The 27,302-nt window shown below is 36.6% G+C and overlaps 1 protein-coding gene across 2 annotated transcripts; it reads left to right on the forward strand.

Moving 5' to 3' along the window:
- Window positions 1-2,209: 2,209 nt before the first annotated feature.
- LOC130420987 (guanylate-binding protein 6-like) lies at window positions 2,210-26,701 on the forward strand. 2 transcript variants are annotated; one of them, XM_056748599.1, is made up of 11 exons: window positions 2,210-2,486; window positions 3,017-3,115; window positions 4,162-4,341; window positions 6,511-6,638; window positions 10,898-11,007; window positions 11,439-11,629; window positions 15,546-15,788; window positions 17,852-18,132; window positions 20,382-20,594; window positions 21,261-21,363; window positions 25,208-26,701. In XM_056748599.1, the coding sequence occupies exons 2-11, from the start codon at window positions 3,031-3,033 to the stop codon at window positions 25,609-25,611; spliced, it is 1,938 nt and encodes a 645-aa protein (XP_056604577.1). In that variant the 5' UTR covers window positions 2,210-2,486; window positions 3,017-3,030; the 3' UTR covers window positions 25,612-26,701. The 2 variants fall into 2 exon arrangements, with proteins under 2 accessions (XP_056604577.1, XP_056604578.1); XM_056748600.1 differs by lacking the exons at window positions 20,382-20,594; window positions 21,261-21,363; window positions 25,208-26,701 and having other exon boundaries at window positions 17,852-18,141.
- Window positions 26,702-27,302: the final 601 nt, after the last annotated feature.

Here is a 27,302-nt window from a genome sequence, read left to right on the forward strand (position 1 = left end):
TTCCTCCATAGCAGCAATCTCTGTTTTTGAGGGTCAAAGTTAAGCGTCAAGAGCCCAACTGAAGGAAATACTGATCACCATGATGGTGACATCCAAATGAATAACTTAAATAAATATATATATATTAAGCGTTAACCCCCCGGGCCCTATGCATGTGAAGGGTTAAGTATTTTGTATTTGAAATACTCCCCAGCACAGGTTCCGAAACTGATGTTAATTTACAGTAACATTTCCGAGTATTCTGCTGTATTAATGTTATACGTCTTGTAAGGGTGTGACCCCTTTTCTCTGCAGCTTGTTATCTTTTGTAGTACCTGTTTAAGACACAAATCTTTTATTTAGCAGACTTGCAAAACCTGTTTTGCACGAAACCTTGGAAATATTTTAACTTCCATTTATGAGAAAACTGCTGCTGTATATTTTACCATGTCACATGATTTTAAAGAACATGGACGATAGGTGTGTCGTCATCAAGGCTTTTGCAAGTGATTTTGGGGTAAATGCAGTCACTGACTGGTCTTGTCTTTCTCTCAATGTACTTTGATTATACTCAATATTATTTATTTGATGGCAAATGTGACTTTTTAATTTCGTTAAAAAAACAATCTAAGTTAGTTCTAAGCAGAATGCTAAGCACGTGGGTGGCGTTGATTGGTCTGCACGGCACCATCTTAGGTATCGTCTCGGCGTGACTATAAAACACAAGCTGAGAACTTTCATTTATCATTCAGAAACTTAACAGATTGATACACAGAGATCCACTTACAGGTATGACATTAATTCTTATTTTGTTCAATTGTGTCAGTTTGTTTTCAATTATTCAGTTATTCAATATTAATTGAATATTATTAATTATTCAATTATTCAGTGTCAATTATTCAACTTTTCAAAAAAGTTGCTTTTTAAAAGAGCAAAAAATAGCAGGGTACTAAGATTGTAAAATAAGGATTCCAGTCACTAGTAGTCTGAAAATAAATGCCTCAAAATACTTTCTATGATTATTAATTACTGAAACAATTATCTCTTAGTAAATTCGTATAAAACGAAAGGCAAAAATTATTCATCAAAAATGAAAAATATTTACAGAGCTCCTTTCTCTCCTCCTTCACGGCTGCACACACACACACACACACACACACACTCCCACTCTCCTCAGCTAATCTCACTCATTTCTGGGCACTCATCCAAACATTCCTCCTTTCATACTCTCTTATTCAGCCTAGCAGCCACCCCTCCTTCGCTCAACACCGATGGGTTATGATTCTCACACACACAAGTCCCCTACCATCTCATAAACAATTTTTTGGATGCAGTTCACTTTACTTGAACAAATCACTTTCATTTAACACAATTATATAGGTTTTCTAGCTCAAACTTGCGCTAAAAACAGAAGTTTAACATGATTCAATCATGGACAGTTGTTCCACATGTATGTGTCATGTTTTCTTATGAAATTAAAAAGTAGAGAGAACATGAACAGTGACTAAACTGAGGTCTTGCTCAAAGTTGATTGTAGTCATTGTAACGGGGCGGAACAAGGCCAGACTTGGTCATACAGTAGAGTAGGGTCCTGAAAAAGTGCCCAGAATTCTTAAACACTACCGGACATCAAAATCACAGCTGTCTAGGGTACTTTTCACAATCTCATACAAATTGGCTTAAAATGAAGAGCAATACATAGTGAATTATGATCAGAAACATAAAGACATATCATGAAATTCCTCCATAGCAGCAATCTCTGTTTTTGAGAGTCAAAGTTAAGCGTCAAGAGCCCAACTGAAGGAAATACTGATCACCATGATGGTGACATCCAAATGAATAACTTAAATAAATATATATATATTAAGCGTTAACCCCCCGGGCCCTATGCATGTGAAGGGTTAAGTATTTTGTATTTGAAATACTCCCCAGCACAGGTTCCGAAACTGATGTTAATTTACAGTAACATTTCCGAGTATTCTGCTGTATTAATGTTATACGTCTTGTAAGGGTGTGACCCCTTTTCTCTGCAGCTTGTTATCTTTTGTAGTACCTGTTTAAGACACAAATCTTTTATTTAGCAGACTTGCAAAACCTGTTTTGCACGAAACCTTGGAAATATTTTAACTTCCATTTATGAGAAAACTGCTGCTGTATATTTTACCATGTCACATGATTTTAAAGAACATGGACGATAGGTGTGTCGTCATCAAGGCTTTTGCAAGTGATTTTGGGGTAAATGCAGTCACTGACTGGTCTTGTCTTTCTCTCAATGTACTTTGATTATACTCAATATTATTTATTTGATGGCAAATGTGACTTTTTAATTTCGTTAAAAAAACAATCTAAGTTAGTTCTAAGCAGAATGCTAAGCACGTGGGTGGCGTTGATTGGTCTGCACGGCACCATCTTAGGTATCGTCTCGGCGTGACTATAAAACACAAGCTGAGAACTTTCATTTATCATTCAGAAACTTAACAGATTGATACACAGAGATCCACTTACAGGTATGACATTAATTCTTATTTTGTTCAATTGTGTCAGTTTGTTTTCAATTATTCAGTGTAATATCTTTATAAGTCAGCATCTAGTTCTGTAATTTGATACAAGTTTGTGTTTTTTTCCATAAAACTTTAAAAGAAGCCTTACTTGTTTGAACTGGCAAAATTATACTTATGATATTTGTTATGATCTCTGCTAAAGAATCAAAGATAGTTACGAAAAATATCATGAATTCAAAGACATTTACAGAGAAGGAACAAAAAACTGCTGCCAGGAAACTTTAAGACAGCGGAGAGAAAACATCTGACTGTTAATACATATTTGAAATACAAACTTACATTTTGTATTTTACAAAATCCTTTTTAATATGGAAGTAAAATAGTGACGAATGTGCTTGAAGCAAAAACATTCTCAATAGCACGAACTGAAAAAATGCATTGTATTAACAGTTCTGAAATTCAACACGGTTGCATATTTAAGATGTGAATTTTTCAAATGTAAATATTTCTTCTGGTTTGTGCGTTTTAATTCACAGAAATCCTACAAAGTATGTCATCTCTCCAAAAGCGTGTTCTTCCGACTCAAGACGATGATGTCACCATCAGCTTTGGGAAACTCTCGATGAGATCAAAATGTAACCTCACAGCAAACTCACTGTGTGCTCAAACTGTGATCTTAGAGGTTAAGATGTAACTGGTTTGTCATTATGTTGATGAGTGTTTGCTTTATTTGAGCTCTATAGCAGTTTTAACCTTTATATACTATGTGTTTTATCTCCTTTAAGACACAAATACCTAAAGTCTTAGTGTATGAACACCAACAATGGTAAGAATAAACCGAGAAACTACATGCATGAATGAATGAATTTTGAACAACGATGTTACCCAGCATGTATTACAGTGTGAAGTTTTTTATTTTGAAGAGTCCAGGTAAAGCAAACACTCATCACCATAATGGTGACTAAATAAAATAAATTCACATATTACTCAGACTGTCACAGTATGACAATGGTGTGACGTCAATGTGATCATCGCTTGACCTCTAGGTGTTGACTGGAATGTTAATTGTGTGGACAGTTGAGTAACACCGACTGTAATTTGGCTTTCCTGTAGCTCAGTGGTAAGAGAATTGGTTGTGGGTTTGATCCCAGGGGATTGCAAATACCTATGTAAAATGTATCGACTAAACGAATGTAATTCGCTTTGGACATAAGTGTCTGCCAAATGCCTAAATGTAAATGTAATTCAGAATGCATATACTTCTAGGCAGGTTTGATGTGAATATGTCAATGTGTGATAGTTGTGTGTCCATTGTGTGTAGAATGATGTAAATATTTATCCTTTTGTTTTGGACGATAGTAATGACTACAAAAAAGAAGTAATAGTGTTAACGTGTAAATAGGGTTGCCAGCTTTCATGCATTTCAGGCTCCATTTCACACACAAATGCCAACATCAACATTTGGCCGATTTTTACTTTGCTTTGATATAATAAAGGCACATAATAGGCACAATATTACAGCTGGACAAAAACTTTATGATTTGAAATCAAGGGTCAAGGATTGACTTCTTGTTGTTTATTTTTTCTTCAGTGATTATGTTTATCAATCTGTCAGCACTTAACACTTCATTGTCTAGTTAATTTTAACACTGGGGATTTTGCGGTGTAACTTCATCTCCAGTGAACATGGACAAGCCAGTTTGCCTGATTGACACGACGTCAGATGGGAAGCTGTATGTGCAGGAGTCAGCGCTGCAGATCCTGCAGAAGATTGAGCAGCCGGTGGTGGTTGTTTCTGTGGTGGGTCTATACCGCACCGGGAAGTCCTACCTGATGAACAGTCTTGCTGGGAAACAAACAGGTTAAACCCTCATATGCAGTGCTGATGGCATGTAAAAGTGTTCCCCACAAGCAAGCCTGCACTTGCACTTTACGGGCACAATTAGGGCTAGCTTAAGGGCCCCTGAGAATTTATTCACTGGTAAAACATTGGCCATTAAACCCCAACTGCTTATTTGTTGATCACTTTTGCATCCGTTATTAACGTTCAAATTTTTGACATTTCAACATAGCTTGAGGGCAGATGAGATTTTAGTTATAAAGACTGAGAAATATTTGCTTTTAAGTCTTAACAGAGTTTTGTGAAAATCACAGACATCAAGAATCAGCATATTAAACTGAACAACAGTGACAATCACCAGAATAAAAAACTTCACGCTACAATGCATGCTGGGTAACATCGTAGTTCAAAACTCATTCATGACTCCCAGCATCCATTGCAGCATAAAGCTTCACAGTTTATTCTTACCATTGTTGAGGTTCATACACTGATTCTTGATGTATTTGTGTCTTAAGTATAAATTGTTGCAATGTTTTTGTGTTATTCATTTAGAAGACATTTATGATATCTGCCTGTCTCAAAACAGCAGAATCACAGCGTTCTCACCATCATTCACCCATGATTAAATTAACATCCAATACTCCTTTGGCATTACTTAATATAACAAATGACACCATAGTGTTGACTGGGAAGTGATCAACAAATCAACATTGGAGGATGAGGTGAGGGCTGTCCGTGTAGGCATTTTGCCTGTGAGCAAACTCTCGCGAGGTTGACTGCGCTGGCCCATAAAGAGCCAGTGCAAGCTTGCTTGCAGGATTAGGCCATGTGAACAGTAAATCGTTACTTCTTATTATGGATGGCACAATACTTAATGACCATCTGCTAATAACCTACAATCAAAAAAAATATTTTTTATGCTGTTCACTTTACTTGAATAAATCACTCTGATTTAACACAATTGTGTAGGTTTCTAGCTCAAACTTACACTAAAAACAGAAGATCTTTGGTTTAACATGTTTCAAACCCTGCCAGTGGTTTCAAATGTTTGAGTCATGTTTCTAAACATGAAATTAACAAGTAGAGAGAACATGAGTGAATCAAGTAAACCCAACAAGATACTCTTCTGCACAACTCCTAAAACAGACGTCACAAAAACTCTTTTAAATGCCAACAAAACAGAATACTAAACTCTAATATAACCTGATAGGAAGCAACCATTAAATCAATGTTAAAAATATTAAACGCTTGAATCAAAATCACGTTTGCACCCGCAATTCATCAAACCATTATTGTGATCAGTGTTTGCTTTAGTTGGGAACTTGTTGCTTGACATTGTTAAATCAGCTCCTCCATTTCTTTGATGAAAGTATATTAAGAGCATAAAGAAAGTGATCCGCCACAACAGGACGATTATAGCTGATTGGCTTTTTTGGTGTTACACAAAAAAGAAGCAATTTTAATTTATAATAAGTGATTTGGAATTAATTATTGATTATGCTCTGGTCACAAAAATGCTAATTTTTTGGGGCAAAATAAACAAAGTTTTATCGATACGTTTAAACGTCAACACTCATCATACAAACCTCAACAATCAATGCATGCTGGGAGTCATGACTAAGTTTTGTTCTATGATGTTACCCAACATGCATTGCAGCATGAAGCATTCTATAGTTGATTGTCACCATTTTCAAGATTCTTATTCCGATTCTTCATGTCTAACTGATTCAGAACTGTAACAGTGTTGTGAAAATCATTTATTCTCTTATTTGTCCATAGCACTCTTTTAATCTCTTCAAATTGTATCATAACTCTGTATTCACATATCAATAAATAATGATCTTAAATAACTGCACAGTGATTAAATAACTATCACTTTCTGACCCCACTGGATCATAATTCTCTTTGCCACAACAGATGTATTTTAACACATATGGACAACTAAAGAATACTTAAGAGTCAAGAACCCAACTAAAGCAAACACTAATAATGGTGATCTGTTCTTCTACATGTTCATTTCATGTTAAGAAAACATGACTCAAAACATGTGGAACCACTGAACATGATTGAATCCTGTTCAACCAAAGTGCCAAGGATCACCATCATGCTTTATGTGTACATAAGTTACTTATATCCATTATGATTATTATTATTATTATTATTATTAACTTTTTTATATGGCATTATCAGGGTTTGCATTGGGCAACACAATTCAGTCGAAGACAAAGGGAATCTGGATGTGGTGTGTGCCCCACCCCACAAAAAAAGAAACCACACTGGTGCTGCTGGACACTGAGGGACTTGGAGACGTGGAAAAGGTATCAAGACAGACACAAGTTTGCTGTTCCGTGTCAAATCAACCAAATTTGAGTCAAAAAATGTATTTAATTAATGAAACATCAAACACTTCAATGAATCATCAAACTCAAAACTCTTAATTTCTTTCCCGCCATGGAGTTATCTCTTCATGTAAAAACCAACTGTTACCTGCCAGAAAAATGCAAATTATCTCATCTGTTTAATCAAAAATATGCATTTTTGAAGAAACTACTCACATTTATAAAAAAAATGAAGATAGAAGAATTCAGCAGAGACTCTGTTTTTCATTATTAATTATTTTAGGATTTTTTTTCTTATTCAGGGTGTGCATAAAAGGCTGTCCTAACTGTTGTATCTATACGTTTTATCAGCAGAAGGTTGGACAGGTCAAATTACTTTCTAGAGATTAGTATGGCTGAAATTAACAATTATATGGCAATAATTAAGGAATTAATTGCATTATGAGGGTGTATGTAAACACAGGAGTTAGGAAGCTAGCGCTGCTGGCTAGTCTATATATATAATAAAACTATCCTCAACAAAACCTAAAATACTGTAGTTTAAGCGGCACTCCTTTAATAAAACAGTCAACCTTGAGGTTTCTTTTTAAAAAGAAATTGGGTTGCACTGTTTCCTCAGATATTTCTCAATGTCACTGAGGAGCCCGGCCACATGACAAAGAAAGCTGTTCCTGAAAATCCTCACTTGCACAATTTTGTAGATAGAACCTTTTTGTTCTCTTAAAAAGTCCCAAAATGTACACATTAAAAAAACCTTGCATAATGTAAATAAGTTGTCACAAAGTATGAATTGTGAATAACTCAATTTTGACCAAAATGCAAGATAGAACCCTAAAATTCTAAGGCCACAATTTTTTGTTTTCATCTACCATGTAAATATATTTTGTGCTACTTCATCAGGGCTCTCAAGTTTTGAACTGAGTTCAGAATGAGATTTTGGAAGCGGGGGTTCTGCGGGGCAGGTTTGTGTGAGTGAGTGAGTGTGTGTGTGTGTGTGTGTGTGTGTGTGTGTGAGAGAGAGAGAGAGAGAGAGAGAGAGAGAGAGAGAGAGAGAGAGAGAGAGAGAGAGAGAGAGAGAGAGAGAGAGAGAGAGAGAGAGAGAGAGAGAGAGAGAGAGAGAGAGAGAGAGAGAGAGAGAGAGAGAGAGAGAGAGAGAGAGAAACAACTTAAGGTGGCTGCTCTACTTAATCCTCTCTTTTCCCCTGTTTCCAGTGGGTTCTCCACTGTCTCCTTTATGATGTCCTCCAGACTCATCCTCTACTGACACCCTAGCTGTCTCATCCACTGCCTCATCTACTGCCTCCACTACTGTCTTCTCCACAGTCTCCTCCTCTGACCTGGCCACCTTTTTAGGGAGCTGATCCTTCAGCTCCTTCCTTCTTCCCTGACATCTTTGAAATAGACAAATGCAATAATTAATACTGTGCATTTTCTGGATAAAATGTAATGAAATAGCCTAGGCCAAACAAGAGGCATGTTGTTGAGGGAATATCTAAGTCTTACCCGGATACAGCAATGCTATTTTCTGATTGGCTGTTCAGTTCGGTAGCTATATTTTTTAATTTGATAAGCTGGTGCGTGGCAGGGCCTTCTGAACTCTATGGGGAACTCACTTGATTCCTCCAATAGCGGCGCAAGTTGGTGGGCGTTATCCTGAAAATTTCTCTGCGTGAGAAATACAAGGCGTGGCGTGTGAGAGTGTGAACAGGTTGAAATGCATGAGACTTGAGAGCCCTGCTGTATTAAAAAGTCAATAACGAGTACAATTTTAACTATATTTCAAGTGTTAATTGAAAATATATTTTTAATCCAATCTAGTAAACATAACACAATGCAATACAGTAAAAAAAAAATAATACAGGTTAATCAAATGTAAAAAAAAATATTCATATTAATGTGTTTGCATGCATCAAACAAATTAATTCCTCACAGGATTGATTGCAGCGTGTCCATGGTCTTTCTAAGTATGTTGCATCATTTGAATTATCCTGTATTAAAATATTACATATATAGTCATTTCTCATTTCATTTAAATCTGTTGGCTGTTTGTAATTGCAACAGTCTTTTTATATTGATTCAAGTTGTAGTATTATTACTCAGGCCAAGTGTTATATTACTATGCTAATGAAGACTGCTTGTCAAATTGCCATCAGAGGTTTAATAAATGTGTTTTATTGCAGTAATTGAGATTACAAAACTTAGATTTACTGGTGGGCCGCACCCTGTGCCAGTTCTATGGGCTTCTTTAAAACTGCTACAATCATACAGACAGTCAACATGTCAGCAGACACATAATCTATTCACCTCATTTTTCACTGTTATCTACTTTAAAGTCACTTACCAGCATGCAAAATGTTCTTATATTTAACTTTAACTTGCTACCAGGTCCTTTTATTGTTCTTTATGAAGGATAGAAAGATACAATGGAAAAAACGTAAACATGAGAAAAATAATTAAACGAGACACATTGTCGATAATTGTTTGCATTAGTTGATTAGTGGACTTCAAAAGTGATTCCTTTACTACTTTATTTATTGCCTAATTATGACAGTTCCAGTGGAGCACTTTTATTAACTGTACAGTTTTGGACGCATTAAGCCGGTCCGTTATTGTCTTCCAGGCTTTCTCGCGTTCTTTAATTCTGGCATTGGTTTTGCCTTTTTTTCTTATGGTATCTTTCACCTCTTCATAGAACTCCATCAGGACCTGTTGTTCAGCTGCCGTGAAGTATGAAGCGCGACTTTTATCCATGTTCCCATCAGTGATTCTGTTAGCGATCGCGAGGTCTATTTAAGAATGCCGTGAACATGCTCTCATCCCAGCTATCTACACCTGGCTTGACTTAGCTTCACGTTGTCATCCTGGCTTAGCAAACATGCAACCAATTAAGCTAGGATCCGCCGAGCCGACTAAATCAAGCCGCGCTTGCTGAATTATCCTGGATTTCTTTATTCTACTTTTGTGCAATACCCCTCTGCAAAGTTTAGCTTATCAGCAAATCAAACATACCTGAACAAGCTTTTCAACATCTTCAAGATCACTAGAAACACTGAGAGCAAGCAACTATTGAATCAATGTTAAACTGTGTTGATTTGTCAACATTAATGGAGCAAACCACCGTTATTGTGTCGGTGTTTACTTTAGTTGAGCTCTTGACTCTTATTAAGATGATTCTCTTCCTCTTTAAATCCTTGCAGCAGTGTTTCTGTAAGAACACTTGTGCATTGATAAAGAAACTTTTAATATTGAGATGGTGTGGGATACTGTATTATGAAGCAGTTAGAGAAACGATCAATAGCACAAAATAATGTCGGGGCTGATCTTTCATGACAGATTCAAATGTTCTGTTGTGGAAATACTGGGTACTGCATACGTATAATTCAGCTTGCTATTGGCTTTCAAGAATTAACCCTTGTCTTAAAATGTCTTTTGTCAGGGTTCCGTCCTTCCTGTCCTTGCATGCCTTGTGGATGGGACCGTGACAGTACCATGTCTTGTGTTTATGTTTGGTTATTTGTGGAGACACGTGGCGGTATGTCTTGATAATTCGCCGCGTGTCCTCCTGTCCGTTTAGCTCCGCTCCTTGTTTCTCCATTAGTCTCCCATTAGTGTTTTATCTCCGTCACCTGTCTCCCTTTAATGTTTAGTCTTGTCACCTGCCCGTCGCTTCTCCTGTGTCATTATCCCCTGTTAGTATTTCCTTTCTTAAACCCTGTGTTTCACTAGTCCTGGGTCGGTTCGTTGTTTTTATGTATTTGGTTTGTTCTGGTTCATGCTGTGTCATACCTGTACGCACTGGATTATTTATTACCAGCCTTCTCGTGTGGGATTGATCGAGTATCTTACATTTAGACATTTAGACATCTTCGTGTGGTATTGTCACCTGTACGTACTGGATTATTTTCCCAGCCGTTTCGTGTGGGATTGTTCGTTTGCTCCTGTTATTTTGACCCCCTCGTGGGTTTTGTTTTCCATGGATTTGTTAGTAAATGTTTATACTCGTTGTTCTTCATCTAGGTTCTGTTTTTCGATCACACCCATTTTGTGACAGTCTTTGATGAGTAACTTCTTGGATCTAAACAGTACATTTCACGTACATGTTCATTGAAACAAAAACTGAGTTGCACTCATTTAGTGTTGTTAAAATTGATCCCAGAAGTTGTATTTTGTACTTCAGTGAACAATTTCTATAAAGCTTTAAGCTTTTCATTTCAACATCTTGATTTTCTTTATTTCAGGAGAACTTAAAGAATGACCAAAACATCTTCTGTCTGGCTGTGTTGCTGAGCAGCACTCTGGTTTACAACAGCCGAGGAACAATTGACAGCAGGGCTATTGAGGAACTTCAGTATCCTTCTGACATATAAAACACTAAGAAAAGAGCTACAACATAAGACACAGACATCAAGAATTAGCATATGAATTACAACAAGCATAAATCAACAAAAAAATATTATAAACTCTGAGCACATAACACATAACTACTAAAGTCCCAACAAACAATAGGAAAAATAAAAGCAAATAAAGGAAATAGTCAGACAGTTCAATTTGCAGACTTTATAATTGCTGCATAATGTACGCAGAATTGATGCATAATGTATTCATGCAGTTTGTTGTTCATGTCCTAGGGGCGTAATGTGTTTTACAACCTTTCTGAATATCTAATTGATCAAATGCTCTCAGCTAATAAAACAAAGAATACCACAATTCTCAAAATTTTTGATGCTTTGAACTTGCTTAATACTTCACAGATTTGTGTTTGCCTGAACCAACAGTCAGATATGTTGCTGAACTAACAGAGCTTATTAAAGTCAGATCATCAGATGAGGATGCTGATGATTCCAGCGAATTTGTAAAGTTCTTCCCTAATTTCATCTGGGCTGTGAGAGACTTTACTCTAGAGCGAAAGATCGAGGGCAAAGATGCATCAGAGAATGAGTACCTGGAGTTCGCTCTGAAGCTGAAACATGGTAATTAAAAGCAGTTAAAAGTGCCCAGAAGATATTGTTATTACTAAAAGATTGCTCTTGCATAGCTCAGGAGATGTGATGGAGATTTAAATTGAATTTCATTTAATTATCAACATCCCAGCAAGTGGGGCCCAGATGGGTTTGACCTGGGGCCTCATTTACATTTATGCAGTTGCCAGATGCTTGTATCCAATGCGACTTACATTGCATTATACTATACATCCATTCTAAGTATGTGCAATCCCTGGGATCGAACAGACACACCTGCCCTGATAGAAAGAGTCCACTGAATCAATGATAAAAACTAATTGCATAGAGTCAATATCACTTTTGCACCCGCAATTAATGTTGATAAGATGTTGACATTTTATCAATTCACCCTTACTGTGATCAGTGTTTGCTTAAGTTGTGCTCTTGACTCGAGTAATTTAGTGTTAGTGAAAAGTGAAAGTGACTAATTTGTCAGTTATGGTGACCCATATCCGAGATATACCTCTGCTTTTAACCCATCCAGAGAGTAGTGAACACACATACACCCAGAGCAGTGGGCAGCTATCGCTGCAGCGCCCGGGGAGCAAGTAGGGGTTAGGTGCCTTGCTCAAGGGCACCTCAATCCTTACCCGCCTGACCTGAGGATTGAACCGGCAACCTTCTGGTCACGAGTCCAACCCTCTTACCTTTAGGCCACGACTGCCCCTGAATTTCTTAGAATTTCTTTGGTTGTTCATGTGTCATAATTCATATGTTTCAGTGGCATTGTACGATATTAGTCATTTTTAAAGTTGTGCTATGGTCTCTGTGAAGTTGTCTGTGTGCTTGTAATCTGTGAATATTGTGATACTATGATGTGAGGTTAAAGCAGTGTTATGATTTCCATAATCTTTTAAGTAACACCATATACTCAATTAGACATCAAGAATCAGTGTATGAAACTCAAAAATGGTGACAACCAACGAAAGGATGCTTCCTGCTCGGTGTCAACATAGTAAAGAACTCATTAATTTCTTCCAGCTTGCATTGTGGTAGATCTGTTCATCTGAATTAGTTTAATTTGTGCCAGATAAATGTTGATGTCTAAGTGCCAAAGTAGTTTTACACTTGTGAACCAGAACACTCACCTCAGTCAGTAGAGAATCAACCTCAACATAAAGCAACTTAAGCATTTACATTTAGTTAATGTAATGTAGTTTGGCAGACGCTTTTATCCAAAGCGACTTACAGTGCACTTATTACAGGGAGTATCCCCCTGGAGCAACATGGAGTAAAGTGTCTTGCTCAAAGACACACTGGTGGTGGATTCTGGGATCGAACCAGCAAACTTTGATTTACCAGTCCAGTGGTTTAACCCACTAGACCACCATCTCACCAAAAGCAAACACGGATCACAATAATGGTAGTTCGATGACATTTCAACAATTTAGTTGAATTGCAGGTGCAAAAGTGATATTAATTCGATGCAATTCGTTTTTCAAGTTATATTTTAGGGGCTTTCACACAATTTTGGGGGACATTACAGTATAGAGCTGATAGGAAAGCACTGGCCAGAGATAAGGAGCAGGTTCAGCAAAGTATCTCGAGACGGAATTGAATTTGAGTCGCCATGAGCAGACTGGGGCTATATGTCAGTGTGCTACAGGGCAGAGATGGAAAGTTCAGGGGCCAAAGAGTAAAAGTCCTGACATATTTTTTTCCACCCATGAACTCAGTAGCTGATTTCACAAGAGGAGGAACCAAGTCATTCCTTTCAAGTCACAAGCAAATCACAAGTCCTAAAAGAGTTAAAGTAAAGAGTTTAGCGACTTTGTGGAAATGTCAAAAACATTTCTACATTAATTGCAGGTGCAAAATCCAATGCAAATAATACTTAACATTGCTTCAATGGTTGTTTGCTACATCTGTAAGATGTCTGCTAAAGATCTGCAGCAGTGACGTGCACAGGAATTTTGAGGGGCAGTTGCTCTGACCTGAAAAAAGGGCACCCCCCCAAAAAAACTGAAAATAAACTCCCGGGCTATATGAAGGACTGAGAAAAACTCTGATTAATAAATCAATTCGCCTACACAGTGTCATGTCATCTTTAAAGACAGTGCAAAGTCTCTGTCTCACCTGCTGGTTGGCTTTTTCGCAGCCAACCCTGTAGTGATGTGCTACGACGACGTTTTAGTGCCACGTAAAAAAAAAAAAAAAAGACGTTACGAGAATAAAGTTGAAATGTTAAGAGGAAAAAAGTCGAAATGTTACGAGAATAAGCTCATCGTAAAACGTATTTTGTTTACGTGAATGTTGTATTTTTAGAGTTTAAGTTGTGTTTAAGCACGTCTTCTGAACCAGTGAGTTAGTTCGGAAGGCCTTGCAAACACCAGCAGTCATTTTTAAAACCTCTTTAGTTCACATTTGTAATTTTTTTATAAATCCTTAAGGATTGTGGCTTTATAAGCTTGATGCAACCAGATCTCGTAACATTTCGACTTTAATCTCGTAACATTTCTACTTTAATCTCGTAACATTTCGAATTTATGCTCGTAACATTTCGACTTTAATCTCGTAACATTTCGACTTTATTCTCGAAATCTTTTTTTTTTTACATGGTACTAAAACGCCGTCGTATAGATGTGCTGCTCTTTGCTGCCTCCCTGAATTTCTCTCCCTCTCCTGAATCCGCCTCTTTTCAGTGGGCATCTTGGCTTCAAACAATACCCAAAATAGTGATAGCATTCAGGCATTTAAACCTTTTTGGAAAAAATAATTAATGTGATGCATTACTTCCATCATTCATTCTTCTTGCTAAAACGAAATGTGAAAAAACTATCTATCAGCAAAAAAATAGTAGCCTATATCTGTCTTATTATTTAGGCTAAACGTGGCAAACTCAGCGTGGATTTATCCATCCATCCATCCATTTTCTACCGCTTATCCGAACTACCTCGGGTCACGGGGAGCCTGCGCCTATCTCAGGAGTCATCGGGCATCAAGGCAGGATACACCCTGGATGGAGTGCCAACCCATCGCAGGGCACACACACTAACTCATTCACTCACACACTCACACACTCACACCCTACGGACAATTTTTCCAGAGATGCCAATCAACCTACCATGCATGTCTTTGGACCAGGGGAGGAAACCGGAGTACCCGAAGGAAACCCCCGAGGCACGGGGAGAACATGCAAACTCCACACACACAAGTCGGAAGCGGGAATCGAACCCCCAACCCTGAAGGTGTGAGGCGGACGTGCTAACCACTAAGCCACCGTGCCCCAGCGTGGATTTATGAAGATTTTAATTAATTTCATAAAACTTGATGATGATGATCGTTCGTTTGTTATACATCACAAACTCACCTTTTCTGACAACGTTGAGTCGTCTCACCTGACAACCGCGACAATCTCCTTCTAGGACCGCTCATGCAGTCTCAGCTCAGGTGCCGGTCGCGTGCAGCGCCGCAGCCATGTAAACAGAGTTTGCCCTTCCTCTACTGACTTTCATTTTCGGTGACCGAATATGGAAGTGAATGATGCTTTGCGTTTTTTTTTTATCTAGGCCTACGTGAAATTCTGCATCCATTGTACGATTTATTTTTTAATTTTTTTCCACCCCGGAAGGGCAACGTGAGTCGAGAAGGGCATATGGGCAGTTGCCCGGGCAACCTGAGCAACCCCCCTGTGCACGTCCCTGATCTGGAGAACATCTGAGAAACATCTTAAAAATGGCAGTTTACCTTACGATGGAAACTTTCTAGAAATTTCCCACCCGTTTGGAATCATCTGTTCTATAGAAATGTTCTAACCCTTTAGTATAATAGACTTGTCAAAATGTCATCTTTTGTCTGACTAAAATGCATAATTTATTGAGGTGACGCATATAGTTTCATAAAATGTGAACTGTGAGGATCTACAGCATGTTTTCATCTTTTCTAGGGTCTTCAAAAAAAGTGTTGGAATACAACCTGCCCAGAGAATGCATCCAAAAATTCTTCCCTTCCAGGACATGCTTCACTTTCCCATTTCCAACTGCTCCAGAGAATGTGTCTCGTCTGGAAAGCTTGGATCGCGCTGACCTTTCCCCTGAGTTCCTGGAGGTCACAAATCGTTTCTGCAAGTTGGTCTTTCAGGAAAGCCAAGTGAAGAAGCTGAAAGATGGATATACAGTCATTGGCAGAGGTGAATGAAGTGGAAAATCTTATACTACATTCTGTTTTTCTGTGCGTTTTTATATCATAAGCCCCTCTAACACAGTAATCCTGGTAAATTACCATCAGTTTACAGAAATTAATTTACCTGCAAATACATAAATGTGCTGTTCACACAGGCAGCCAAAGTTATTTGAAAATATACTGGGGCATAATTTAATATCCGAATGAATGCAGTTTTTTTTAAGTTTGGAACACACACTTGCTCTTGACCCAACAACACTGTACTAGAAAACTTGATCTAATGTATGAGGACACATGCCGAAAAGCTTAAAAACCTGCAGCTAAAAACATTTATGTTTACATAACGTTCTGGCCAAAAGTATTGGAAATTACATAAATATTGTGTTTTTGCAGAGTTTGCTGCTTCTGTACACAGCAAAACCTCCAGTGTTAAATGAACACTTTTCGTGTTTATATAATTCTCCCTCAGAGTGTTAACAAGTAACACTGATGCAGAGTTGAAGATAATATGATAATTAATGTGGTAAATGAAGTGATTATTGATCATAAATGATGAACACCTGCTGTTGACAAACACAGTCACTGAAGAAAACATGAAAAATAAGAAATCACCCTGATAGTCTTTAGTGTTTCCTTTATTTTGGCTCTTATCATTGTTAATTCTTTACTTTATTTTAGGTTAGCTGTAATAATGTGTTAATAATGCACATTTATAACAGCAAAACAAAGCTATACATTCTTGTCCACTTATTGATGGTATTTGACTCTACTAATGTTGGTACATTTGAATGGAAGCATTTACTTGTGTTTAATATGTTATTTAAACTAATAGGAAATGCTTAAAAAACGCTTAAACATATACGTTCTAGGTTCTGGGATTCTGTACTTATTCCCAAAGGTGTGTAATAGCGCCACCTGCTGTAAAACAGTACAAACACTGATTGCCGTAATAACTCGTCTTTGGAGGGGAAGCTTTTTTTTTAATTGACGAGATAACTCATCAATGGCGGTGAAAGAGTTCAAATGCATTGGATCCCTCGGCATAATAACCTTTAAAGCTTAAACAACATGAATGAATTTGAAACTTTGCAAAACACAGCATTCATGTCACTGCCAAAAAATTTGGCCACGACTGTATACAGATACACAGAATGACCTAGTGTACACCTTGACTTCAAATTGACATCAAAAACAGCTAAAAAATGAATATCAAACTGAAAGTTTGACGTCCACACACCGATGTCCTTCAGACCCTCAAAACAAAACCACAATTTTTCACTTCATCAAATAACCGTTATTGTGATAAGTGATTGCTTTAGTTGAGCTTGTGACACTTGTGTTAATGAGGATTTTTTTCTTTCTCTTGCAATGCGTGTAATTGTTATTTAAATATATACAATTTTGTATTGGCAAAGGGAGAGAATATTTGAGAATTTTACTGTGGGTGTAAAGTTTTTGAGTATATTCTGATATTACGACACAGCACACTCAAAATGTTTATGGGGATATTAAAGTGTTGATGTCTCAACAAATGTACATTAAGACACGGTTTGTGAATTTTTTTAATATTAAAGTCAAGAAAAAAAAAGTAAAAAGAACACTGAGCACAATATCCGTGGTTTGTTGACATTTAAAAACAATGTTCAACGTAAGTTCAAGTACGTTAAATCTAAAGTTTGATCTCAAATGGACGTCAAGTTTTTAATGTCATTCTGATTTGGATTTTTTTAATTGTTTTTTTAAGTAAATTTTAAGTTTTGTTTGATGCAATCTGACATCTTTTCAACATCAAGGTGCCCGCTGGAGGGTATGCGCGTCATCTGCGTCAAAATGTTATGGTTGGCCCAAAGCACTGGTCCTTTGTCATACACTCTCTTACCAGTATTTCTTATTCTTCATTCATATATTGCCTCATACTGGTAATTTGCTGGTAATGTTACAACTTTTTACTGGTAAACTGGCAGTACGGATTTGCTGGAAAGGTCTCTTTCACACATGATCTGTAAAAGTTTACAAAAAAACAGTTTACCTGTGTGAAATTAGCAATTGTGTCTTTTTCCTTCTCTGAAGTTTTTGGTAATCTGGCAAAAACATACGTGGACACCATCTCTAGTGGGGCTGTACCATGTCTGGAAAATACTGTCATTGCTATGACAATGATTGAGAATGAGGCTGCAGTGAAGGATGGGCTTAAGGTGTACCAAAGTGGAATGGACAATCTTAAGAACTCATTCCCCCTGGAATTGAAGGATGTGTCCCCAGAACACCAGCGTCTCAGCAGCATAGCAACACAAACCTTTATGAAACATTCCTTCAGGGACACTGATGGGAAATACCTAAAATCTCTAGAGGTAGGCTAGATCTATTTACATTACAATGGGTATAAACCAATTTGCACTGTCCTGCAGAATGTGTATTTATAGAGAAAGAGATTACTATAAAACAATGTAGTTTCTCTGGAAGTTCTTATTTTTGTTCACTATAACCTAGTGATAATATTTCCCCCAAATTCCAAGTGAAAATTATAGTGTTTTCATTTGAAGAAATTGAAATACGATAAACTAGTCTCTGAATATTTCTTTACGCTGTGTATACTCTTTAACACAAGAGGAACCCCAAAATACACAACAGAAACAGTCGACTGTTTTACAGTACATTGCTATATGCACAGTTATTTTACAGAAAACTTTATTTCACAATTTAAGCTCAGCAGGGGTAACATTTTCAGGTGGAAAATGTTTTTAAAGATCGAGTATCATGCTATGTCATGCAATGTGACATCTTTACACTGTTAAATGTGCTGGCTACTCATGATTAACATGGTGAACTTGTTAAAAAACTAGTTGGACGTGACACACTCCCCCAGCACTCCAATTTGTTTCGGAAAGTTATATTACTAATTCCGGTTCCCTGTATTATCACATGGATTCTCTTCCTTTTTACTTGGCAATTCTCCCGAAAAAGCAAGTCTAAAGAAAGAAAGAAAGAAAGAAAGAAAGAAAAAAAACCCTGCCCTTAGTCATACGTCTGTGTTTTGTTGACAATTGGCGTGTCTGAGCATTATGTAGAAAACATAAAGGGATTAATGTGATGATGTGTTGGTCACCTCTAGCAGCTGGTGTTTTTCCAGAAATAATCGTACAGCTTTATCTCTCTTTTATTAATTTGATCAACCTATAAATACTCTTTGAAGATACAACTTGTGCAATACTACTTTATACACACTCAAAATTAATATGAGATTGGCAGAAACTGCCTGTGATATGCGATCTTTATAAACCTTCAGAATATAATTTTATTATCATTTTTTATTTTAGATTATATTTGCATTGTGTTATAACAGGGTTCCTCAAATCTTACCCTGGAGGTCCGGAGCACTGCAGAGTTTAGCTCCAACCCTGATCAAACTTGCATACCTGTGATTTTCTAGTGATACTGGGCTGGAGCTAAACTCTGCAGTGCTCCGGCCCACCAGGGTAAGATTTGAGGAACCCTTTATGAGCAAAAGCTTATTTTATTAACGATGTGGACTGCATAACTTTCATTTGTTTTACCCGCATTGTGTCACCCAGTCAACACGTGAGATCACGTTATGATCACTATGATTCTAAGCCTTTGTCATACTGTGACAGTGTGAGTAATATGTGAGCTCAATGTGAATTTATTTTATGTAGTCAGCATTATGGTGATGAGTGTTTGCTTTAGCTGGACTCTTCACCTTTAACTTTTAGATACTAGTTTTACGCCTGTTGTGATTGTTGCTTTATGAATCACAATTGTTATGGCAAGGTAAAAATAGTGGTGTACCCACTCTGAGAACACTGGCACGCCACTATTTACTGATCTCATGTTTAATTTTAGTTCAGTGATTGTTATTACATATTTTAAAGCTTGAGGCTGAGGAGTGTTGGGCAGATGAGATTTTTGGAAGGATTTCTTCAACAAGCATCTGCTAAAAGTCTAAATAGAGAGTTGAGAAAATCAAAGACTTCAAGAACATCTGAATCTCACCCTCTCACAAACTGACAGTGTTCTCATCAACATTCACCCATGATTACTTTAATATCTAAGACTCCTTTAGCATTACTTGATATAACAAATGTGATCTATAAAGGGAAAAACATACAGTTATACCAGTCAGATGAAGACAAGACAAACACTGTAGAGTCAAGAGCTCAACTAAAGCAAACACTCATCAACATAATGGTGACTTCAAATGACAAACCAGTCACATTGACCTCATTGTGAGTATTCTGAAAGCTATTGGTGACATCACTGTGAGATCACTGTGACATCATCGTGTTGACTGGGAATGCTATTTTAGATCCACGCAGTGTTAATTATAAATTAAACAATTTTGCACTTTAGCAAAAAGAGTGATTGACAGCCTGATGCGATCGCTTTATTTATCGAATTTCAACAGACACTGGACTGGAATTGCCACAATACTTACATAAAGGCTGATTAAAGGCAAACCTGGAGTGATCTCTTAGTTTTTTCCACAGCTGTGTTGCATTTTTTCATCAGTGAATATAAAAGTGTCCTGTGATGCATTATATAGCTGAAAACTGCTTAAACACAATAAATGTTATGACTATAGGAAAATATCAGCGATCTCTTTCATGGATATCTAAGCCAAAATGAGCAAGCTTCAAAACGAAAATGTGAGGATCTTCTGTCATCATTCTCTGCACCAATGGCAGCAAAACTCCAGCAAGGGTTCTATATCCAACCTGGTGGCTATAATCTGTTCTGCAAGGATCTGGAGGACACTGTAGAGAAGTATAAAAGCCAGGTCAATAAAGAAGTCAAGGTTTGTCAAATGTGTTATTTTTACCCTAATAATTAAGGAACAGCAATTCATTTCCTCAGCAACAGCAATTTAATATTAATTATAAACTAGTAAGAAGCTTAGCTTGCTAGATGTTTTAATAATACAAATATATGTAGAGTATCCCAGACAGCAAGCTAACAGCTAGAAATCCTTGAATCAATGTTAAAAAATTGTTGATTTTTCAATGTTAAATACATTGAATCAATATCACTTTTGCACCCGCAATTAATTTTGAAAAAATGTTGAAATTTCACCAAATCACAATTATTGTGATAAGTGTTCACTTTAGTCGGGCTCTTGACTCTGGACTCTTAAAGGCAAGTCTTTCAAAGCTGTAGTTGAAACAGTTTTCTTTATAATGGTTTTCCAATCAAAATTCTAGTTAAGTCAACAATCTGGTTAAGAGTGTAAAGACCAACGGAACGGGTGACAAATGGTAGATTTATCAATGAGGATGAAATATGAAGTAGGTTTCCACCCGACACAGAGGAGTTACATTATAAAATGTATATTTTAATTTTAATATAATTGGGATGGTAAGGGGGGGTGATTTGACTGATGGGATACTCTGATAATGTTCAACAATGCCCTCGCATTCCCGCAAAAAGTCATAATTATCCATTTTTATTTTTTATGTGTCAATAGGCTGAAGAGGTCCTGAATGTGTTTCGACAGCAGAAATCTGTGGAATCTAAAGCCATTTTGCAGGCTGACAAACAACTGACTGACAAGCAAAAAGAGATTAAGGGTGAGACTCTTAAGGGAGGTTTCCTGGACAGGGATTAGCCTGCGCCAGGACTAGGCCTTAGCTAAATTAGGATAGTTAAGGCATTTCATAAACATATTCACAAACAAACAATATTGTGTGTTTCTACACACAACCGCACTGATATATTTAAAGATATGCAAGTGAATGTTGTTTTCGATGAATATGTTTGTTTTGGAAAAGACATTACCCAGCAAGCAAAAATGTGTTCCTTAGACGTTATTTAGACGTTATTTAGACCACTCCAGTCCACGTGCATTACCACTGGGAATGTTTTGGATGTCTCCCTAAACAACACATGAACAAGTTAATGAGTTAAATCAGGTTGAGTTAAGGAATCAAACATCATGTAATTATCTCATTAATGATGAACAGCTGCTGTTAACAAACACAATCACTAAAGAAAACATGAGCAATAAGAAGGCACCATAATAGTGTTCAGTGTTTCCTTTAGTTGGGCTTTACCCTTGATTTCTACAAGAAGTTTTCTGAAGTACAAATCTAGGAGCCAAGAAAAGAAAAATAATTTAGTTTCTTGTTGGGAAAATTTGCACAACTTTGAGTGCTGATGTGTTATTTATTAGACATATATGTCCCCAGATTACATCTCTGTTTTGACAGTTTAGATGGAAACAGCAGGAATTTAAAAGTTCTAAACTTTTTTACTGTTTAAACTTCCAGACATCAAGAATCAGCTTATGAATCTCAACAATGGTCGAGTTGCATCTTTTCTTCATGCAGCAATGCATGCTGGGAGTCATGGAGGAGTTCTGTTCTAGGCTGTTACCCAAAATGCATTGCAGCATAAAGCTTTCTTTTGTTGAGTGTCACCACTGTTGAGTTTCATGAGCTGATTCTTGATGTCTGAATTGTTCAGGTGATTTTTCTACTATTAGAATAGTAAAAAAATCCTTCACAATAATTTTCACCTGACGTAGTCATACAATAACAAAACACATCTGCATTTGACTATCATGTCCTCTACTGCAATTACCACCTAAAGGGAAACAATCCATTTCACCTTCTGTCAAGTTGTTTTGAATGTACTTCAGAAACACACTATTACAACTAAAAACAAACTACACATACTGAATCAAGGGTGAGACCCCCACTAAAGGAAACACTAAACACTATTATGGTGACTTCTTATTATTTCTGGTTTATTTCACTGATTATTGTTTTTATTTCATCATTATTGAGATAATTAAGTGATTATTGATTCCTTAACTCAACATGATTTAACTCATTAACTTCATGTGTTATTTAGAGAGACATCCAAAACACTCAGGGTGGGGATGAACGTGGACTGGAGTAGTCTATGGAACAAACCTTTTTGCTTGCTGGGTATGCTCAAAAGTGACCACATGGTGGAACAATTGATACAAACCATTAAAACATAAAGCATTGTATTCCAATTTCTTAAAATGCTCTCGCTAAATATAGACAAAGCTTATTACAGAATGAGTAGGAAACACAGAGACATCAACAATCCACATATGAATCTCAACAATGGTGAAAATCAATGAGTGCTGAAATGCATGCTGGGTGCATAATAAAAGAATCATTCATGATTGATTGTCACTTATGATGACATTTGTATGTAAAGTCTCTAACTGTGTCTCAATTGCAAAGAAAGATGCATTTTCTACCGAAATCTTTCAATTATAAAAGCTGTATTTACTTTACAAAACACATGTTTATAAATCACAAAATCTATGTTATTGGTGTATAATACAAACCACCATAATTAACTAGATTTATATCTGTTAATTCTCAATAAGACCTGAAATAAGAAGACAGAAATAAAGTGAAAGTGGTGTCTGTAATAAGTGAATATGTAAATGATGTTTGTTCTCCTCTAGTGAGATCTTGACAGATTTATTGTGTTCATCTCTTTTTAACACTTGATATTCATCTAAGACTGTGTGACTTTAGTGAGTTCTAGTTCAAGTTCAAGTCAGCTTTATTGTCAATTCTTCACATGCTCCAGACATACAAAGAATCGAGAGGATGTTTTTTTATTAATAGATCATTTAATGATGTATCTTCATACAGTCATTGCAGTAGTTTACCGTAAAACATTGTTGACAATATATTACTAATATACTAAATGACTAAAGGTATTACTGTAGAAATGGCAGTGTGCCCAGTCAACACGATGATGTCACAGTGATCTCACAGGGATTTCACCATGAGCTATAGACTCACGATGAGGTCAAAATGTAACCGAACAGCAAACTCACTGTGTGCTCAAACTCTGATCTAAGAGGTTTAGATGTGACTGGTTTCTCATTTGAAGTCACCATTATGTTGATGAGTGTTTGCTTTAGTTGAGCTTTTGACTCTACAGTGTAGTGATGGGAAATTCGGATCATTTTATTGACTTGGACCTTTGAGTCTCGTTCAGCATAATGAACAAATCTTTTTTCGAGTCATATCGTTCCTTTTGTTCATATTAGCAAAAAAAAAAAAATGGAATAATTAAAATGTCACGTGTCCCTTTCCTAACAAATCTACTAATGCAAACGTTGATAACATTACAACCAATACAAAACTAAAATGCTTTAATAAACAGAAAAGATGAATTACTTGTTTACCTGGGTATTTAGTCTATGATTAGATCACCTCACCTCTTATCTGACAGTCTTCGGATTTGACTTGTTCGTTCATCACGTGACAGCCATGCACATTTAACAAATGCAGTCAGAGCTGGAAAGAGAATTGATTAGTTCATCTCTCGAGTCTTCGGTCTTTCTGTAAACTCATGGTGACATCACTGTGAGATTGCTTTGACATCATCATGTTGACTGGGAATAAGGCAACGGAGTTATTTAGTTTTCAATGGAAATCATCCACACTGAACCAGGCAAAGCTGCAAATAAAGACATTTTAAGTACCGGTATTTTTGAAAAAAGACCCCAGGGACCTGTGGCAACTTAAAAGTAGATAAAATGTCACTTTTACACGTTTTGTCCGTTCACTATTTGAAAGCAATGTCGGTGGCTTGTAAACATTCGACAGGATTGTCCTGTGTAACGTTTATTTGTCTTGAGTATCTTCACTTCAGAAGACTGTGTGTATGGTTAGTAAACACGCAACACCGTTCTCTCTCCCGAATGGGGTCGTGACCGGACCCACAGGGACTGTAGGGGCTTCGCGAATGACCCCAGGGGAAACCGTTGTGCTTATCGAAAACAAAGTGTTTGGTGTTCAAAGACAAGACCTTGTTTCGCTTTATGTAACCATACTTTATTGTTTTGTCGCTGGAAGCACAGGATCACAGCACATTTTCTGCTGAAAAGGGGGTGGAGACTAGGAGCTCCCTTTCATTTAAAGAGACACACACACTCCAAAACAGCGTGTTTCTCCGTTGTGGTGTTTTTTGAGCAGAAACTTCACAGACATTTGTGTAAAACTACTGACAACCCCTTTAAATTTCTTTATGTAACTAAGGCCTAGTCCTGTTTTAAGATAATCCTTGTCAGGGAAACAGCCCATTAATGATTTAAATCTAAATTTCCCAGTTTGTACATTCAGAACACCAAGTTACTAAAAAAGTTCAAAGGTTTTTAGGAATGTAGAATCTTCCCATGTACGTTATAAAAAAGTAAAAAATGCAACCATATGTAGTTGTAATTGAAGTCTGATGTAATTGACCAAGTGTTCAACTCTATCCTTGTTTGAGATCAAACTTGGTTGAACGGTTGAAAAATTCATGCCTCCCTCTTAATTCATTAAATTAGAACCGGAACGTTTTTAACCTACTTTGAATGTTAGCAAAACGTTCTAATTATTTTATTTTCTCTTTGTGTTAATAAATGAACAGAGGAACAAATGAAAGCAGCCCTCCAGAACCAGAAAATCCAAGCTAATCAGGTGAAGCAGCAACAACTGGAATGGAGGATGGACGCAGAGAGACGAAGTTATGAAGAGAGCATGAAACAGATGAAGGGGAAGATGGATGAGGAGATGAAGCTTCATAAAATGCAGGCTGAGCATGCTATGGAGAGTAAACTGAAGGAGCAAGCTGCTCTGCTGGCACAGGGCTTTAAGGAGAGGTCAGACAGGATGACACGAGAGATTGAAGGGTTAAAGATGCAGAGCGCTTTATCTCAATTCAACAGAGATAGAGAGTTTGCAATGATGATGGAGTGCTCCAACAGGAGACATGAGGAATTATGGGATATGGTTGTGCAGCAAAGTGCACCAAAGCGGCGTACCAAAAAATGATCGAAACATACTGTTTAATTGCCCAGCGGACACCTTGACTTCAAATTAACATAAAAAAACAGGTCAAAAATGAAAATCAAACTGATGTCAAAGGTTTGAAGTCCGCACAATGATGTCCTTTCTGCCACCAAAACAAACCCGCAATTTTGCACTTCATCAATTAACCATTATTGAGATAAGTGTTTGCTTTAGTTGGCCTTGTGTCTCTTTTTCTATTGTGAAATATATCTATCTTGTCCTTTTGCCTTTCAATGGTTACAATTGTGATTTTAATACAAACACTTTTGTATAGGCATTTGAAGGGAAGATCTGAGAAGTTAAATATGTAGTTATTTGTTTCAAACAGTAATAAAGTTAAGAAGCTATTTTTAGTCTTGATCCTGTTAATGTTATGGTGTTTTGTTATGGAGTGTTGTACTGCAATATTACCCAGCCTGCATTGCATCATGAATTCATACACTGATTCTCCATGTCTATATTTGAATCTGTTGGCAGACAGTTTTTGAGTACATCCTGAGATCATGACAGGCTTAACACGATTTTAAAATCAGATTCTAGTATTACACGTTATTGTCACATCTCTAACACAACACACTCAAAGTTACTTAGATCATTTCGAAGTGATGATCTCACAATAAATATACTTTAAGACACATGGATTGCCAAAAACTATTAAAATTTAAGTCAATAGTCATGAGCACAACTAAAACAAATACTGATCACAACCACGATGGTTTGTTAAAAGTACAACTTAAGCCCTATTCGTCTCAAATGGACGTCAAGTTTTTGATGTTAGTCTAATTTTCATTTTTGATTTAATTAAATTATTTTTAATTTAATTTTGTATATATTTTGACTCTAATTAAATAATATTTCTGATACTTTTAAACAAAACAATAGGTGGAATATGAATGTAAGATTTTTTTAAGAATGTCTGTTCTAATATCAACAATACACACATTTATTCTATCACTCCTAGAGTAAGGGTATGTCAGAAAAATGTCTTTGTTGATGTTAAGAAGATGCCCTTAAGGGGCCAAAAGTGAAAGGTTTATATAAGTTTTGTTTTCGACGACATCTGACATCATTGTCCAAAGGTCCAAATTTAGAACTGTATTAAATGTTGAATTTCTGTTTTCAAGCGGAAATAAATGTATTGAGTGAGATTGAAATAAATTGAGTTAAATTATCTGAATGCAGTAAGACTTTTCATTTGCCCAGATAGCAAACAACCATTGAATCTATAAAAAAAAGGTCAGATTTCTTTAAATTTATTTAACTGAAGTGTTGCAATAAATTCCTGTATGAGTTAAAGTAATTTGATATGAAAGAGAATGATGTACATGCACTTACTGTATATAAAGTGTTGGAATAGAAGGTGAATAAGGACACTATGTAATGGTTATTTTTAGCAATATAGTGCCTCATTATATCTACATTTTATTTCTACATGTAAAAGTGACACAAAAAATGTTGGTGTGAGAAAGATACATTTATTTTGTTCTCTTCATCAAAGTACAAAAATTACAGCAAAAGAAGGTGTAAACAGAAAGTGACAAAATAACAAAAAGAAAATCAACTGTACACTATGTACAATATCTACAGGCTGCTAGTGTTGTATAAAAATCCAGGTTGTCTATTGAACTGGTTTGATGCACCAAAACAGAAACTGGTAAGTGTATGAAATCTAT

The sequence above is a fragment of the Triplophysa dalaica genome, chromosome 5, assembly GCF_015846415.1.
Source record: "Triplophysa dalaica isolate WHDGS20190420 chromosome 5, ASM1584641v1, whole genome shotgun sequence".
Taxonomy (NCBI): domain Eukaryota; kingdom Metazoa; phylum Chordata; class Actinopteri; order Cypriniformes; family Nemacheilidae; genus Triplophysa; species Triplophysa dalaica.